The sequence below is a fragment of the Polyergus mexicanus genome, unplaced genomic scaffold (assembly GCF_030449975.1).
Source record: "Polyergus mexicanus isolate NDT 795.1 unplaced genomic scaffold, iyPolMexi1.0 SCAF_3, whole genome shotgun sequence".
Lineage (NCBI taxonomy): Eukaryota > Metazoa > Arthropoda > Insecta > Hymenoptera > Formicidae > Polyergus > Polyergus mexicanus.
The window spans coordinates 3,718,288-3,738,297 of NW_027223323.1; the positions used below are offsets into that span (position 1 = coordinate 3,718,288).

At 34.0% G+C, this 20,010-nt stretch overlaps 1 protein-coding gene across 16 annotated transcripts in view; it reads right to left on the reverse strand.

The window, feature by feature from the left end:
• LOC138932057 (longitudinals lacking protein, isoforms H/M/V) overlaps positions 1-20,010 on the reverse strand; it is a 225,842-nt gene that overhangs the window by 74,694 nt on the left and 131,138 nt on the right. The window contains exon 7 of one of the 16 annotated variants that reach the window (XM_070293540.1): positions 3,938-4,470. The exons of 11 other annotated variants lie outside the window; for them this stretch is intronic. In XM_070293540.1, the coding sequence (XP_070149641.1) occupies positions 3,953-4,470 (518 nt within the window). In that variant the 3' untranslated portion in view covers positions 3,938-3,952. Of the gene's footprint in view, positions 1-3,937; positions 4,471-5,824; positions 6,052-8,290; positions 8,556-11,046; positions 12,183-18,137; positions 18,512-20,010 lie in introns of those variants that run through there. 4 more of the 16 variants (XM_070293589.1, XM_070293590.1, XM_070293588.1 and 1 more) reach the window with 4 other exon arrangements.

The window sequence follows — 20,010 nt, forward strand, 5'->3', positions numbered from 1 at the left end:
AAGAATGAAAGGTGAGTCTTGGGTGAAAAATAAATAAACACATCAAATTTTAGAAAATAACCCGCAATAAAGAGTACCTCTTTATTGATAATATTAATAATTATTATAATTATAACATTAATGATAATAATTGCGCGTGCAATAGATATTCTTATTCCGCTTGATAAACCTTGCCAAATAAAAAGAAAAGAAAAAGAAGGGGATAGAACATTAAATATCGAAATGCAACGAAGGGGAACGATGATTATGGTTCTTTAATTACGGCGTGAAGATCGCAGTCGCATTTGGATCGAAATCAACTTCTCGCTCGAAAATTGTTTAATCATTTTCAGATACTAACCAAGTGTATCGATAATATAATAGAAGAACTGACAAAACAAATGGAATAATTTCAATCAAAAATCTTTTCGAATAATTCCATAATGATCCGCCTGATCGCCCCCTCCTTGCTTAATACGCTAAGATCTTAAACGAGGACTAAAAAGAGAGACGGAAAAATTAGCGAGAAAACGTGTAAAATGTGTACTTAAATATTAAGCGATAAAAATTCGGTAACAAGAATCTCGGAATAATGAAATCGATTTCGGTCAATCGATTCCATGGTGGCGGATAGTCGCCAGATTGGATCGGAATTCATGATAAAGATCATGATTAAGAACTATGGGTAGAGATGTAACGAGTATATTCTGCATTACATCTCGTAGACAGGCAGGTAGAGACGCGAACGCTGATTCGCAAATACTGATATCAAAAATACTAATGCGCGTCCTATGGCCGGACATGTGTCGATTTTCGACGTTATTCTTTTTCTTAGTATCTCTCTTTCTCTCAGTGTATTTGTTTACATATATATATATATACCCGAGAAATATTGCCATTTCTCTCGATATCTGCGGATTTTTGATATCTGTAACTAATTGAAAAAAAAAATCATTAGATCATTCTTATCATTAGGTATAGATCATTTTTATCATTCAATGAACATATTACCAAGATCGAATTAGAGTAACGTTTATTCCAAATTATCAGAAGAGTATTATTTGTCACCTGCTAAATCTTAAAACATTTTCAGTGAAATTTTTAAGAGAAAATGCTCTAAGATTTAAGTGGCGTAAAGATAAAAAATTTTGGATGTCTCGATATTATTAAAAATTGAAATATGGCAAACAGATCGTAAACAAAAGAAATCGCAATAATTCGATGATACCTTACGCATATATTTCTACATGTATGTATGTGTGTAAATAAACGTGTATATGTATATAAAAATGGAAAAGACATTCGTATAAAGCTTATGAGTATGGATTCTGCATGACGCGATAAGCAGATTGATCTCTTCGATCCGTACTGGAAAGTTGTGTGAATCATGTACTGTAAAATGAATAAAATATAAATAAAAATAATCTTATATATATATATAAGATATATAAATATTATATATATATATATATATATATATAAGTATATGATACAATTCCAATCGCATAAATAAAGAATATTCATCAATTCATCATTTTTCTCTTATATGTATATATATATATATATATATATATATATATATATATATGTATATATATATATATATATATGTATATACATATGTATATATAAATAAGTTATGTGAAACACGCAACAATTATTATGATCGCAAGATAAACCTGTTCGCGCGACCGAGCCCTTCGCAGACTGTAAAATCGGCTAAAGGTACAAGTGGTCCTTAACATTATACGATATGTCGATCATGTTTTTCGATTATCGCAATTTCCTTGGAAGATTAGGCAATTGTTTATAAAAATATGTTATCGGTTCGAAAAGATATATGTATATGTATATATCAAAAGAGTAAAATTGACTTTTTCTATACACATAATTGGCATTAATTGAGAATTATGTGTCAAATACGATCTTAATTAAGAGATGTACTACTCGTTAAGCTCTCGATTCTCACAGAGCAATCGTATAATTTTTTAAATTAATTATGATGTCATTTTATTACTAATTCTCTTTATTCGCCATTTGAAACGTGCGTGAAGCGATTGCGAAATGCGACTCTTTGTACTTTATGCTGATACGTTACGTATTAATCTTTCTATTATATTTGTTGGTTTACACACACTTTTTACATTATATAAATATATTATATGAAAATATTTTGGTTGGACATTTAATCTATTGACGCGTCATTCTGTTAAAAATGCTAAACGGAATAGTCTACGAACGTATTCGCGAAAGGATTTCAACATATTCGCATTCGCGATCATAAACCCGAGAGACTGGAACAACAAATAATTATTGTCTCGTAATCGGCTGTATAAATGTTCTCAGATAACCGATCTTCTGTAAAGTTTCGTAGACATCATCAATAATGAATCGCGTGAGTCCCGGTTCGCATCTTCGGCTGTCGATGATTTCTCGTGGAAGGCACTTTGGCAAATTTTTGTCAATTATTCGAATAATACATATATCATCGATATATTTGATCGATAGGGACTTTCATTTTCGATATTGCGCGAATCTTCACGTTGGATATGTCAAATTCTGTTAGATTAAACAACAACAGCATGAAACTGTTATTTATAAAAGCAAGAAACCCCGTTCCCATAACTCTCACAAATATTTTATAGAGAATATCTATTTTTATAGAATATTAATATCTAAAAAAATTTTCTAATATGAAATAAGCGCTATGTGGAGTTCGACCTACGCGATCGTTGGAATGTACTTGATCCTTGAAAAACAGATTTCATGGAATGTCTCGCTCGTACGATCGTTCTCTCCAACGGTTGTAAGTCTTCCGTAAACAATCCGCGACAAAGACTGGTATAACGTTAAATAACGGTAAATCCTCGATGACAGATGATCGACTGTGCGCGGTAAAAATCTCATCGCGTTACGAATTCGAATTAGCTTACGAATCACAAAGCGAGAGATACGCGAGTTATTAGCTACGACTTATCACCGACCCCAGCAAGTTAAATTAAAACAATAAAATATCGAATAAATCATTGTTTCTTACAAATTAATTCAAACGCCATATTCTCGTCGCATATTCCTGAATACGGCTGTCTGTTTTTCACCTAAATCGAATACACGATCCATCTGTTAGAAAATTAAAGTTTATCATATCGAGCAACCGTATATAGCACTAATTGTGCGGCATTAAATAAAACTGAGATTACGGGTCTCTTTGTATATCATTATCATTACATATAAATTTCGAATTTGTGTTCAGAACCAAATGCGAGGCACGCGAACCAAAAAGGTTCTCGAAGTTACTTTCGTTTAATGAATTTGTATAGGCTCTCCATCGCGTAAATTTTAAAATTCTAATACTTTTCAAGGTGACATATTATTATAATAAAATAACTTTAAACATTAGCAGATCTATAATATGAGAGGCAAGATCAAATAAAATGTGCCATTAAACTTTGTAAAAAATTTGCCATTTTTTTCATCGTGTCAGAATTAATACGCAGCTTTCGATAGAGAGTTAAAGTGCGAAAACTGCGTATTAAATCTGACATGATAAAAAAAATCATAGACACAAGATTTGAGTACTAAGCAGATGTCATACATGTTTTATCAGGCACGGAATGTTTAATCTATCTTTTTTTTTTTCCCCCAAATAACTCGTTAAAATTCATGTCATGTAGTCCTCTCTGAAAATCAGATTAAGAATCAGAGATGAGTATTAAAATTAAGTACAATCAACTTTGATATTAATTACAGTTCGAAATTTAGCATTGTGCCAAGTGTGATCGTATGTACGAAGTTAAGATCATTAATCAAAGCATTTAGAATCCGCGAAGCGTCCTTAAATCACGATCCCGTTCAGTCGACCTTTAAGAGGATCAAAGAAGAAAGGCGCGGATTCGAAGGAGCGCCTTTTCAAGACGCCTCGAAGGGGACCTCGCACGACGATCGCTTTTCACCGAGAATGTCACGAAATATCCTAAGCGCTCTCGTCGTAGCCCATCTTTTGATGATGCCGTTTATAGTGTACGGTAAGGTTGCCACGCTGCCGCGCCTTGTACGGACACTCTGGGCATTGGAAGGCCGGCGGTTTGCCTCCGCACTCCACCATCTCGTGGCGGCGCATCGTGCTCTTCCAGCGATAACCCTTGCCGCAGAAACGACAGCGAAATTTACGCTGCTGCTCGTGCGGCACACCCGCCATGTAGACGACGCTGAGGTCGTGCGGCTGCGGCAGCACCTCGAACGAATCTGGGAACACGACCTCGCGGGTGGAAGCGGCACGACCACCGCTATTGTCGTCCTCGTAGTTGTCACCGACACCGGCGTTGCTGTTGCTGACACGCCTGTTCGCCATGGCGATGTTGGCACGTGTCATCATCGTCGGTGCGGACGCGCGATGGCCCTTCTTCGTCGTCGTCGGGAGTTGGTGCTGCTGCTGCTGCTGCTGCTTGTAGGAGCTGTCGGAGCGTAGCAAGGACAGTAACGCACCCATGCCTGTAACAGGTACCCAGCGCCGGCGGGGGCGCGAAGGTGGTAAGGAGATTAAATCTTTGAGGAAGATGCGATTAGCTCGCTGACACGCTCGCTCGCTCGTTGCGCGGTTTTACACGACATCCTCGGAGTGTCACGCGGTATCGGAGGAAATGTGAGTTTATTATAGATAGGCGGACTTCCGCCGATTCCGCGTGCCGAGCTCAAAGTTATTATTGTCGTTTATGTATCTCGTCAAAATCATGCTCGTATAATGATGTGACAAAGTTATTTTGCTGCTATCCGAATTCCTCTGATAGACAGTTACGATATAACTCAACGCGTTGATTGTAATCTTGTTGTAGTATCTCATGCATTTTCTTGCGACAATAAATTCTGATTCTCGTCTTTTTCATAAAATAACTTTACCGCAAACAGAGCACGATTTGATTCGGAGAGCTTGGAAATGTCTCGTAATAGACATCGATTTCACTGAACGACGACAAAAACGCACGAAAGGAGATAAAAGGGAACGAAAGAGGATGACAAGGATGTTCCATCAATATGCGAATATGTGATTGATAAAGAAATCAGTGAGATTAAAACCCGTAACCAACCCAACACACAATGTATCAGCCAATAGCCCCGAAGATCAGAGATAGCCCAGGATCAATTTTTCCCAAGGATACGTGTCCATATGAAGAGGCATGTAAATAAATTCTGCGTGAGGCAGAAATGATGGATAAAGAGGAGGCTCCGTAATCGCCGAGTCAATCTTTTCAAACAATATTTTTTTTGTATAAATATCTCCGAAAACATATATTCACACATCAATGTTTCATAACAAAAATAAAACTTAATATCTGTCAAACGAGAGACAAAATGTCACGACTTACTTTCGCGAATTACGAACAACCTCTCTTGCTCCAGCTTTCCCCCTGAGAAGACACCAATTTCCAAACCCTTCAAACAATATATCCCAAAAACAAAAAACAGGATGCAACGAACGTCATGTTGAATCAATAAGAAGATCAATGAAACAATTTTCATATAATCGGAGATTTATATAACGCAGAGAACGATATAAAATAGCCATATTTGTACAATTATATATATGAAAAGTATCGAAACATATATATATATATATATATATATATATATATATATATATATATATACGTATTCTATATACACAGATTAAAACGCCCGTATGAGAGGGCAACGATAAAGTGACAAATCGGTTAAAATACAGTCCATTTATTCAGTTCGCTTGCATCAATTAAGCAAATTGTACATATTTGTCGATATTAATATTGCAATAATATCGCATTCGTCAATGCGTAAAAAGAAAGGAAATTTATCGCGAAAAAAACACGGAACAATTATTTCCTACTCATATCCCATGAACGGCCAGCATATGCTTGTGCAGGGTGCTTTTCTGGATCAGTCTTTTCTGGCAGATAGGGCAGGTGAATTGCTTTTCCTTGCCGCACTCGTACTGCACGTGACGATTCAGCGAGCTCTTATTCTTGTAGCTGCGCTCGCAATGCATGCAGGGATACGGCTTCTTTAAGATGACAATGGGCCTGATTAGCCCGGGACGACCTGAAACAGAAAGCCGCAGGCGGTATTTTAGTATTTGCTCTTATGATCTAAGAATAATGGGATTTGTGGTTACTTCAGCTAGATGAATTTCCGATGAAATGGAAGCTGAGCCAGGCTTTTAGTCCTGAATCATTGTTTTAGGATGAATTGTTGAAAAGGAGATCTGCATTCATGAAAGAAGGAATACTCACGTCATAATGATTCGCGTCAAGTTTAAAGATCTACAGGTTCGGCGAGCAATCTGCGAAAAATCATCGTGTCAATGAAAATGATATTAGAGAATAATAAAAGTATTTGCAATCTTCATGGAACAATAAAATTCTTCTTACGATTGCCCATCTTGCTGAAAGTGAAATTTTTCATTTTAGAAATATTACGATTGCTTAATTTTGATAACGCTGGACACTTTAAAACGCATCGAAACATTAAGATACGTTATCGTGTCTATCAAAATAATGGACAGATATGACGGAAGCATTGTATGAAACATATATTGTTACGTACGTATAATATTTTGGGATTTTTGGAAACATTGACTATATGTAGCTGCTTCTGATAAATTTAAACAGAATATAGTAAAAATGGCATTCATCCTAGGAAAAAAATAATACAATGATATCAGAATTCAAGCTAATTCTGCGATTTCATGCATTATTTTGCGTACAGCGAATGAATGGCGTATGATTGGAGAAATTAAATAAATAACAGATAGCATATTTTCCTGGATTCAGATCAGCGATTAAGATTAAGTAATAAATTCAAAATATAAATTAGCAATTAATAAAAATAAAAAGCATCCCAAAAACACATTCATATATATATGAATCAATGGCATTGTATTAGAATATGTAACAACATTTATTTTTACAAAAAATATTCCAAAGACAAAACATAACAAAGAATTTTGTCAAGTTTCTTTTTCGCAATCAGAAGATTTCTCCGATAATCGCGTGACATTTCGCTCGTTTCACTCAATTCTTGGTGTTGTACAACATCTTGTAGTGAATCTGCCGAATGAACTCGCCGTTTCCGGAAGTGAGAAGAATCGGCCAGCATTCCGGGCTCTCGCGCACGTGCCGATGCAGCGACTTTTTCCATTTGTACGATTTGGAGCAGGCTAGACAGGTGTTGTATTCTGAAAAAGAAAGCAACACGTAGACCTGTCAGCGAGAATCGAGAATCGAATTCGATCGGAACGAGGAAGATCGATGTCTTTCGAATGAAAACACGAACGGGTCTCGATTACGTTTCTAATTTTCCACCGCATCGTATGTACCTTATATATAACTTAATCTCCTTTGCTCGACAAGCAGATTGATAACTTAGGTCATAAATCTAGTAATGCGAAGGAACGTTCTTAATTTTCAAATGTCGATCCATTGAAACTTTAGCCGATCTTAGCACACTGCTTTAGGGATTATACAATTTTAAAGAAAAAACAAAAAAAAAACGAAAAAATTTTAATATCGATAGCTTCAAAAAAATGATATTAATTTTTTTTAAATTAAAAGCCCGTTGGTAGATTATATCCTGACAATACAAACGATATAAGAATAAAATGAAAGAATATATATAATATATTAACTTTATTGTTTTATGCATGCGTTTTATTTCGCTTTTAATGTTGCAAATATATAATAAATTAATTATTAAGAATATATGCGATATAAAATAAAGAAGATCGTTGTATTCAACTTGTTGTTTTAATTTGACAATTAATACAAAATGAATATTTGATATTCCGAGCTAACGAAATATAATAGTATACATGGCAAACGTTACTTCTCATAATATCTCGATATAACAATTATTTTCTTGTTCATTTCTCAAAGGCGTAGATCAAATCATAGATTAAGCGTAGATTCGTAGAAATAGGCGTAATCGCATGATAATCTCTGTTGCACTTCAGTCAAAAATCTAAAACGAAATCAAGATTTTCGAAGCTTAAAATTAATGATATCAGTTTTATACATCAAACTAGATATTTATTTACAAGACGTTCACGACACCATTGAGCGCATGCCATGATGTAGAAATTTACGCTATTTTATAATTGGCATTTCACGAGCGACTGTTGATGAATCTCGATCGCGAGCGCTCATCGAGGATCTATCAAAACGCGACGTTTTGTAGTTCTACGTTTTTATTTGCGATATAAAAATTATTTGTGATATGGATTTTTTTACGCTCCTTTGTCAAAACTATTGCATAAGAGCAAAAAGATTCTTATCAATCTCGCGTATTTACATTTCGTCTTCGTGGCTCCACAAGCGCTACAACCACCACCAGGTATTTCCGATATTCTCAGCCCTGCTCAAAGCCGTGCTTCGTTCGCATGTGCTTCAGCAAGTTGCAGTGTAATTTTGATCTCTTTGGACAATATAGACATTGATATTTCGGCAACTTTCCGCATTCCTCCCTCAAATGTCTCATCAACGAGCTGTAATACACGTACACGTTTCCACAGTTCTTGCAAGTGTGCATCTGACTTCCAGGGAGACTGCCTGCAAAGAAAAATAATATGGTCGTGTTAACACGAATCGTACAGCTTGGTCGTTCGTTTTGATGGCCGCTGATATTAGCCAACATATTATTTCTAAATTATTCTCGCGAATTTATAGACAAATAATTATAATTATGTATTTTCCTCCGAGTGTTCCTACTTGTCAATTAGTGACATTAAAAATAAATATTTTGTTTATGCTATGTGTAAAAATAGAATTTGATCAAATATTCAATTTGTTTCAATGTTTCGTATAACATATATATAGCGTAAAAATAGTAACTATATTACGACTACTTAATAGAAATAATGTAAAATTTTTTTTACTTCGGATAATATCTATATCGGAATTTTATTTATATCCGATTTTAATTTTAATCAGAAATATTTTCCATCAAAATAACGCCAAAATATTTCAAGCAATACAAATCGAACATCAACGACCAATTTTTTTACCCGGGTATGTTAATAACCATCTCGTAAACACACACTGAAAAAAAAATGCACGCAGGGAAGCTTAAATCTACGCACCTTTCACGCACGTACTTTCTTCGTATTCTTCTTATATAGTCCAGCCGTTCCTATCGGCGTAGACAGGGATTACATATTGTAATTGTTAAAGACGAAGACAGGGAAAGCACGAAACAAATAAAAAAGCAAGATATAAAATTACGACGAACATAACTGAACTCTCATGCGCTCATTAGTATTTCCTGTAGTATTAATCTTGGCAAAAGCGTAATTGCATAATTACCATATGCCTGAACATTTTAAACCAATGTAATAATATTTATTCGTTTGTGGTTTAATTATTATATTCTTTGTATAACCAAAGGTTTTCGTTACAATTTCTTCTTCCTAGGAAAATGATAAGTAAATGCATATTTGGGCATTTATTAAAAATTTTTAATTTTGAAAATTCTTCTCAAATATCGTTTTCTTTTATATTGAACTTAGATGAAAAAGCAAATATAATTTTACGAAAAAAAATGTTATAGAAATGATATACCTATATATATACAGGTACTAATAACCAATCACAAAAAATCTTACAAAGGCATAAAAATAAAAACAAGTTGTCGTATTTATTTTTCCAACATGTTCTTGAGTTTCAAAACTTAGCATGAAAAAGTTGCTCGTGTATCGATTAAAAAAATTTAATACGGAATGAAAAGGGGATATATAGGTGACAAAGAGATTCATTATACATAAATATATATGGTATATATTAACATTCAATATTTCAGAAAAATGCGCATTATAGTTTCTACAACATTCGATCGTTAAAAGACACGATTTAATATTTACTTTCGCTTATACAATTACGTAACAGTATGATCCATTAACATCACATATTTATATGTTAATAATAAATTTACATTATATACACAGCAGAAGATGCACCGAGATATATAAGATCTCGTAAATTTTCCGAATATTCGGCGTAAAGCATAAAATACCTTTCGAATTGTACATTCTTATATACAAAAATGAAACGTAATAAGTGTGAATAGAGTATTACTCTTAATCGTTCGCAACGTTGTACTGCAAATAAGTCTCACGTTTCACAAGGACATTATCGTCGAGCTTTTGAAAAGAGCACCCGTTCGTTCATCCTAACGCGAAAAAGTATCGATCATCAATCTCGGGGACGATCGCGTAACGAATAACGGAATTCTCTCTTCGATAATTAATTCCTAGCAACCGTGCTCCTTCTTCAGGTGATTCAACAGATTGAACTTCATCGGCATGATGTTGCGACAGTACGGGCAGGTATATAAGATCCTGCCGCATTCCTCCCGCACGTGCCGGTTCAGCGCCATTCGCGACCTATACGTTTTCCTGCACTCGCAGCATGTGTGCAAACCTGAAACGGAAGGAAGAGAGCCACGTTGAATATAGCTGCCTTAACACGCGACTCACGACAATCAACAATGCTTTCAGCGTCCCAGCAAAAGCATTAGCATTGACATTAGTAATCTGCACGTTACATATGCGATCGTTTTTCTGTGCCGTACCAGGTAGCTCACCGAGATCGTAATGTCCTGCCGAGTCCTTCGGACGATCTGAAACAGAAAACGCATTTAATCGTCTGTTAGTAGCGCCCCGAAAATCTTCATAAAGAATTATATTTATAGAGAAAAAAACAGGGGGATGAGATGTCGCGTTCTGGAAAAAAAAAACATCGATAAATAAAACAAAGTTTTACATTAACAAAACAATAATACCGACACTCTCTTGTAAGATCTTGTATAGAATATTTATTTATAAAAATATAAATTTATTAAATTCCAGAGAAAAAAAATTTATTATTTTTCGTCTATTGTTATGTAAAGCGTTAAGTAAAGCTTCGGTCATATAGTCGTTGAAACACGATTTGGGAGAAAAGTATTATCGCATAAAAAATATTTCATTACTAACTGAAAATGAGAAAATTCTTATTTCGCTTTTAGTACTTTTATGATACTTTATTGTTGGTATTATTACGAAAATACATGCATTTATAAATATTATGGATTATATAGTATTTTTATGTGTTCGCATTAAACGGCTGGCACTTGGTGCCGAGATAGAATTTTGAGATTGATATATGCAGCGAGAGTGCAATCAATAATATGTCTAGTGTTGCAACAATACCTATCGTCAGATCCCAATAGTGATTACGGGACAGAATATTCATTTATAGTATACTTTATTCTTTCTAATGCGATGAAAGATGAATGTCTGTTGATATCGTGTCCTTCCAGTCACGGAAAAAAAAACCATGTGTGTATAAACATGTTTACAATATCTAAAAGCGCAAGGCGATTGAGATTAACGTATCTTGTATAAGCCTTATTATTGTCACTCAGTCTTTTTATTACAGTTTACTATAGGTTATTCGTTACTTGATATACGAACCTTTGCGTTATACTTTTGCATCCTCGGTCATTATTATGATACTTGCATGATTATATATTGTATAACAAAGCGTCAGGAGGAAAAAAAAGATACTACGAATGATGACTTTCTCGGTGTTTTTGTACAATCTCTCAAAAATTTGTATGCATTGTCCATCTATGAGATCTGAAGTTTTCTTTCACCACGTGACAAAATGCGCGAACTAATACAATACGTCGAGTCATCCTACATTCAGGATTCCAGAACTACGTACATCATCGTCTTCGCAGCGAGCTTACGAGATTTTAGGAAAAATATATTCTTCGGAAAGAGAATGCTTTCTCGGGATTTCTAATCGCAACTACTTAGAACAAAACGGTCGTCGAGATCTCGAAACGAGTTACACATAGATCCTTTTATCGGAGCTGCAAATCCTCAGCTGAGACGGTCACAACAGCGTGGCGCATCAGCCATGAAGAATCATAACGACGACTAAGGCAATTCGACAATTTCTCTTCTGCACCGCCGTAAAACGTTTAACTATTGGGTGAGGTGACCTTGAAGTGCTGCTCGGCCTGGTGAGCATGCAGGATGAAGGCCTTGAAGGCGGCGAACGGACACAGTGGACACTTGAACTGTGGCGGCTCGCACTTATGCTTCAGATAGTTGCTCCACATCTTGTAGAATTTGCTGCACATAGTGCAAGTATAGCCGAGGACCTGATCGCCCATGTACATCTTCCGAAAAGCTGGAAACAGAGAGACCAAGTTAGTTAGTTGAGCGGAAGCCAATTGTGGTATTCAAGCCTCGCGCATATGAGAAAAAAAAGGATTCAACAGAAACAATTAGGATAGAACCACGGAAAGCACTCTGTTTAAGGCAACGGTCAGTCCGACTTATGAGATGTACCTACTCACTTGGCGTTAAAAAGTTTTCGAACTCGCGTAACTTTCGGATGGAAATTTAATGAGATGAAGAAAATTCGAATGATTGTGTGAAACGTCCTTCTGAGCAAAATTTGCGTGTTATGTTGTAGTATATAACTGATTAATTTTGCAAAAGTTAGAACATGAAATTTCCCAAGATTAATAATGATCTATAGCTTTATAATATTCTTTATCGGTGCTATACACACATAACTGAATCGAATATTGCTCAATCTGTCTTTAACGTACAAACATCTGAATTTTCTTGTGTTTATAGCTTCTTTACAAAAAGTCACAAAACATTTCTCGCAATTTCTATCGTAAATTATTTCTATATACATGTATCGAGTATCAAAATCTCATAAATTGAACTCTCTTATAATCTTAATTATCTTGGGTGGATATTTCTTGCCGCGAAAAGATCGGAAATTTGCTTTTTCCGAAAGCTTGGTGCGTCTCTCAGAATTTAAAAGCCATCCTAAAAATCAATGATAGCATGGAAAAATTTGCAAGTAATTCACACAAGGGTAACTATACTTTATAAGTTCTAGTGAAAGCCTGACTCGGGATCAGAATGGTTACATATAAATTTACCAAGCCGCCAGACATTGTTTCAATTATATCGAAGCATTTGTGTATATTGCTGAAATAATATATACAAACATTAATTCGCTTTTTAATATACTAAAATTATGATTTGTCATAAAATATAGCGATTAGAATCTAAGAATTAAAATGAAAATGGTTTCCGCCTTACAATTATTTTGTCTAATATATATTTAATAATTCTTGAATGGCCATTTAGCTCTTATTACATATCTCTCATATACTCTTTTTCCAATAAAGAACTTAAATATTTTGCAAAAAAAAAAACTCATTTCTTTAGATTTTCTATCGAAAAAAAAATAATTTTTCGATAATTTGATGAGCAAACGTAAAATGTCCCGAATCTCCTTAAAAATCATATTTTACTATCAACGATAATCTCCGAAATTAAACGACGACTGATTCATTATTATAAATAATGTTTTTTTGTTTTTTACGAAGTTATTTGCCTAATATAATTTAAATATGTATATGAAAAGTAAAAAAAAAAATATTTTGCAACAGTTAGATATCATTATATGTTCTATATATTTAGACCTTTCACATTCTTTATTTATCATTTATGTACATTCCTTTCGAAGCTATATGTTTTTTCACATCGATATTTTCAGTCTCTTTTGCATTCTTGCAACTCTTCATCATTTTCATTCTGCTGTTTCGATTTTATTCTGGAATATCTTTATTTGTTCCTTGTTAAATATATAAAGAACTAGAGATTCCTGATGAAATCATTATCTGTCAGATGCTTCAAGATATTGAAAATTTCTCAAGAAATCAATCAATAGAAAGAAAAAAATCAGCGAAATAATGGATTTAGCCAAAGAAGCCTTCAGAAAAAGTTTATTTCGCTTTTAATACAATATTATACAATCATTCATACATTAATATTCTAATGAAAATTAAAATGTAATAAAATATCGATAAACTAATAGGAAAAATTTTTATAAATAGAAAACAAATTGATTTTTCATCCGTATACTTTGCAGGAAACAATGAACAATACGCTGCTAAAGAGAAATTAAAATCAATATAACACATACGAAAAAAGCTTAAATCTAAATTCCATAAAAATATCGCAGATACTTATCTTTGATGTTAAAAAGCACTCGTTTTCTTTGTCGCAATAAAATAATATTTATATTATGAGTTAATTAATAATTATTAAATTTTAAGTATTTTATACACTTTTACAAATACAATAGTTCTTGCTATCGGTGATAGGTATAAAAATCAGAAAAGTCGCTTGATAGTTGGAGAAACACTTAGGACCAAGTCATAGGATATGGAAATTTTCATCTTGCTCTTATTCGTACACAATTTCATGCAATTTTATTTAAAAATTCCTCTTTTAAAATATAAAAAAAAAATCGCACGAAAGGATATTAACGATCAAATAGAATTTATTCTACGTAAATCAATGTTGCTACATCAAATCCTCCACTCGATCTGTGTAAAATAAATGTCTCAAAAAAAAAAAAAAAAAAAAAAAAAAAAAAAAAAAAATTATGCATAAAACGTTAGAGACCAACTGGACGATGTTAATTAACGGAGAGGTGATTTTTATAAGACATCATGATGCTTCTTCTTATGCCTATCGATGCACCATTTGTGCGGGCTCTTGTACGGGCACATCTCGCAGTTGATCCTCGGCTTCGCGTTCACACACTCGAATTTCCGGTGTCTCCAGAGGGATCTTCTCACCGCATAGTTCTTGCCACAGTCCACACACGTGTAAGTCTTCTCGTACGCTTCATCGATGGTATTTCCTCGTTGCTGTTGTAGCGCGTCACAAGCGTCATATCCATATACTCTTTTGTAAGGCCATAACAAGGCTGAAACATTAAGATCGTCATATCGGTTAATAGGAGCAACCGATAATCTCAGGCGCAAGTATATCCGGCAGATAACAGTTCTGAGTGAATCTCAGACAGGATTGATCGATATTTCGACCTTGACAACATCACCGATATGGAAGAATCGCCAATAGACTATTGCTGGAACAATTTGATAAAAATTGCCATTCGATCAACGAATATTCGAATCGAAACCAATCGCTCAAGAGCAACGTTTGAGTCCAGTTGGTCAACAGTACGAGATTTAACCAATCGGGAAGGAACCGTGAATCGTCTTCCTGTGCATAACCATGCGCCACTTATGCGGGCTCTTGTACGGACACTTTTCGCAACTGAACTTCGGTTTCGCATTCACGCACTCGAACTTCCGGTGCCTCCAGAGGGACCTCTTCGCCGCGTAGCCTTTGCCACAATCCGCGCATACGTGGATCTTCTCGCGCGTCTCGCCGACGTCGTTTCCTTGTTGCTGGTGCAGCGCGTCTCTGACGTCGGTTTTGTTAGGCCACAACAAGGCTGAAACATCAATGTAAGATCGATTAATAGGAGCAATCGATGATTTCAGGCAGAAGCACGATTCTCCGGCGAGTATCGAGTCTTAGACGAAATATCAACGATGTCGCCGATATTGAAGAACTGTCATTCTAATAGATATAATGCTGAGATTATTTGATAAAAATTGTTATCTTGAGTGAATAGTCGATCCGTTCGATCAAATTACAAGAGCAATGATTGAGTTCAACTCATCGAGAATGCGAAGATTAATCAACTGATTTTGGAAAGTGCCTCTTTTCCTGTGCCTATCAATACATCGGGCTTGAATATACGGATAGAGCCCATAGTTAAATATTTCGGTTTCACACCTTTAGACACTCAAACTTCCGATGGCTCAGAAGTTTTATCGTCGACGTATAACCCTTGGTGCAAATAGCGCATACGTAAATCTTTTTTCGTACTATGGCACCACTTTTTTGTTGGCGTAACGCGTTGCCCTTGCCGATATCCTGTTCACCAATCTCCTTGCGAACAGAGCAGTATGTATGCCACGATAAAGCTGAAACAATAATTTCAAGTCGATTAATGAAAGTAATCGGCAATATACAATCGCACAAATACAATTTATATAAATTGTAAAATTTATTTTATTAAACTTTATTCAAATTTTAACAAAAATATTGTGCATATATAACTTAAATCATAGAAATTAAATCACATAAAAAAATCAAAATAAATATAAAATGTATATAAAATCACTCTAATAAAATACATCACTCTATTCCATCAACTCTAATTTTTATCGCATATTATAAACTTTGGATTAAATATCTAATTCTTCTTTTGATTTTTCCTATCTAATTTTAATATTATTAAGAAATTGTTTCCCAAGCATAAAACCTTTTTAAAATATAGTATCGAAAGCTGCCCAGATAGCAGAAAGTAGACCCAATTATGAAATACGCATTTCGCGTAAAACAAAATAGAAAATATTCTGATAGGAAAAGAATGATAGGTGCATGTTGCTTGTAATTGTAAATTTATATTTATCGTAAATCTAACGCAATTATACACCGATACAGGCATCGGTGAGACCAAGCTCAATGATGATAACGCATGGTAGGAATATCAGTTTCCTCTTCTCACATTTTGTAGCGCTAAAGCGTATCTGCAGTTAATAATGAAGACGATAGTACCCTGTTCGCATATGGAGTAATCCAGCTTCAATGTAGGCACAATCGCTTGTATGACTCCGATAATATTCTAAATAGATTTCACATTTCATATGTTTCAACATATGCTTTCCACATCTTCGTGCGAAAATAAAAAGTAAAATTGTAGCCACAACAAAAATGTTAAGATCTTGCTGAAGGCCAAGATAACGTATTAGTTTGAAAGATAATTCTATCTCGATTTTGCTGCGACAAATGCAATGTCGAGTAATCTGAGAATATCTGACAATCAATCAAATTTATAAAACATTATTTTTTACATAATTTTACATGTTCTCTTCTGTCGGATCTAAATTTACAAACTCAGATGCTAAAATATTATCGCATATCTGGACAATGATTCGTTCCATTTTTCTATTGTTTATCTCGCTAGGAGAATGGAATGAATCATATTGTCGGGCAATGTATATATTTATTATATACATACGCTGATTGATTAGATATCGTCATTAAAACAAGTTGTGACAACGAGAGTGATTGTAAATGAAGAGATATACATATACAAATATTAAATATATATTATATAGTAAATTATATAAATTACAAATTATAAATATTATATTATATATATTATATAATATTTAATATAATATATATTTATTATAAAGCCTCTTTTTGCTTGATGAACTTGAACGGGCTTGATTTATAATGTTATTGATAATGGCTAATCCTGATTGAAATAATCCTGATTTAAAAAATTATAAAGAAAAATAATGTTTGTATCTTATTATTTTACTACACTGTTTTATCTGTAATATATTCTCGGCGCGTATCGGATACTCTCATAACAAGAGTGAATGCGATAAATTAGTAGATGGCGTACAAAAAAGATAAGGTCATCATTTTATTTGTCTTTCCGACTAATGCAAGATTTCTGTCCGTTAGTCTGAAATTTTTCATAAACATAAGGAGAAAATCACATTATTAGAAAGATAAAATTAGATAAGTAATTAATAAACGCATTGTACAAATCCAAATAATTTCTTAATCTAAAAAAAAATTATCTTATTTTATTAATTAAACGAGAAATTATAAAAGAAGCAAAACTTGTGACACCTACCATATATATGTTAAATTAAACTAAGAAATAGAAATAGAAAAATTTATAATTACAATTAGGCTCGAATTGATTCTTTTATATATATATATATTTTTTTTTTTAATTTTATATGACGTACATAAAATCTTTTCAATTCTACATACATGTATACGTAAACTACATACATATGTAGAATTGAAAAGATTAAATTAAAAAGAAAATATTATGCGCCTAAATATTATTAATTTTATATTTTTTATCCGATATTAATTTATATAAAAGATAAGTTTTAAAATTTTATTCTAGTTTAAATATTTAACCAATATCAATTTCTGTTATACGCGACATCCTTATTTATATACAGCTATCAATGAAGTCTTATATTGATCATCATAAATCCTTTGATTCGTTCGTTCATTGGTTAAAAGATAAATATTAACAATAAGATTAAAAACAAACGTCGATGCGCGATACAACGCGAGTCATGTTATCAATAATTTTCAATAAGAGGTTCATTCCATACCAAGAATAAAGATAAGGATAAGATAAAAGGAAAGAAAGGTATTCTATCTATTGCTTAAATTCGTCTGCGATCGCGCGATGAAAAGTCCTTATGTGTCTGCGAACGCAGAAAGAGTAATTGCTGCGAAAGTTGCAGAGCTCGCAACGGAATTTAAGGCCACCGGTGTTGTGAACGTTTCTCACGTGTCTCTCCATGTTAGCCTTGTACATGCTCTTGTAAGGGCAGAAGGTGCAGGCGAACTGGGTATTGCGCGGATTCATCTTGCAGCCCAGCTGTAAATGCTTCTTCAGCAAGTTCTTCGGAATGTAGACCTTCTTGCAGAAGGGACATACATGCCGCTTGTGCACGTGATACGTGGTTGAATCATAGTTGTTCGCGTCATTGCGCACGTTCCAGTTGACAGTGCCTGAAACAGACGAAGGAAGCTGCGATGTAACCGTGTTCGCCTCATGTGGACAATCGCGAACGTCGTCCGCGTAGAAGAGACTTACGATTGTCCAATTGCCATGGACTGTCACGTAACATAATATAATCGATCGATGTGACAGTACGTTATGTATGCCGATTGATTAAATTATTTTGACGATTTTTACATATAAATATTGATTTTTGAATATTAATTTCAGAAACACGTGGATCGATTTTTAAATAAAACTTGAACAGTTTCCTACAAAAAAAAAAAAAAAAAAATATATATATATAGATCGAAAACACAAATACATTGTTACTAAGCGTTCAATTCGTATTTTTTGTTCCTTCTCTTATAAACCAGACTATATAAGAACTACAGTTTTACAATATATACGAATAAATAACCAATGCTCCGCATAAGTATGGATAAAATTCCTGAAAGAGTGTTAAAAATTATTGACGTTAATAAGATAATGGATTTTGCCATATTACACTTATAATAATTATAAATTAGCAACAGTAATCGTTAGAATTCCATGCGTTTCTTACATTTCGTAAAATCTTCATCATTTTAAACACGTAATCACTTTTACCTCATAAAAAAATCATCATTTTCATACTATAATTACATCGTTTTATTATTACATCTATAACGAGAAGTCGACGATTATAAATAAATAGGAAGGTAGCCAAAAACAAGGAAAAAGATTCGAAAAAATATCTGCGTAACTGCTCACTAAAAATAACTTATTATCCATTATTCATAATACTACTTCACATATTACATTTCGCAATCTTTATTTTATCACAATTATTTCAGAAGATACAAAATTAAAATTCAGTATAATGACGCATGATTTTGCGAATATATGTTACAACTGAATTTGGAATACGAAACACCGAAAAATGCATCGTATGCGAGTTCATTTAGTTTATCCGAACGCGTTTTTAAGGTCAACGCGGAGTATCCGTAAAATATCGAGAGATACTCCGTTTTGCGTTAAACACGCATTATCTCTTCATTGTCGTCGTTTCACTGCCGGGACACACGTTTTGGGGTGAATGTATCGCATGTGCCTGACGAGAACGTCCTTACGGTTGGTCCTGTATCTGCAGAAATTGCAGTAGAACATAGATAGCGTGCCGCATAGGGTGCTCTGAAGATGACGTTGAAGACTCGCTTTACGAGCGTAATTCTTGCCGCACTTGAGGCATATGAAGGTGGACTTGTCCGCGTACTCCAAATCCTCGTGCTGCTGCCTCATCAGACCGAATCCTACAAATTAGACATAAGAAAGTTAGAAACAGAGATCTACACTTTGTGAAGTACACTTTGAGAAGTACATTTTCTGAGGTATCCAGAAAATAAAAATTGGATTATTTTTATTAAATCGCGCTGTCTTTATTAATAAATCCTGTCAACGGCAACGACAATCGGTATTAATTATAAAAATAAAGCTATGGCTAGGAAATATGTAATAACTTAAAAATATT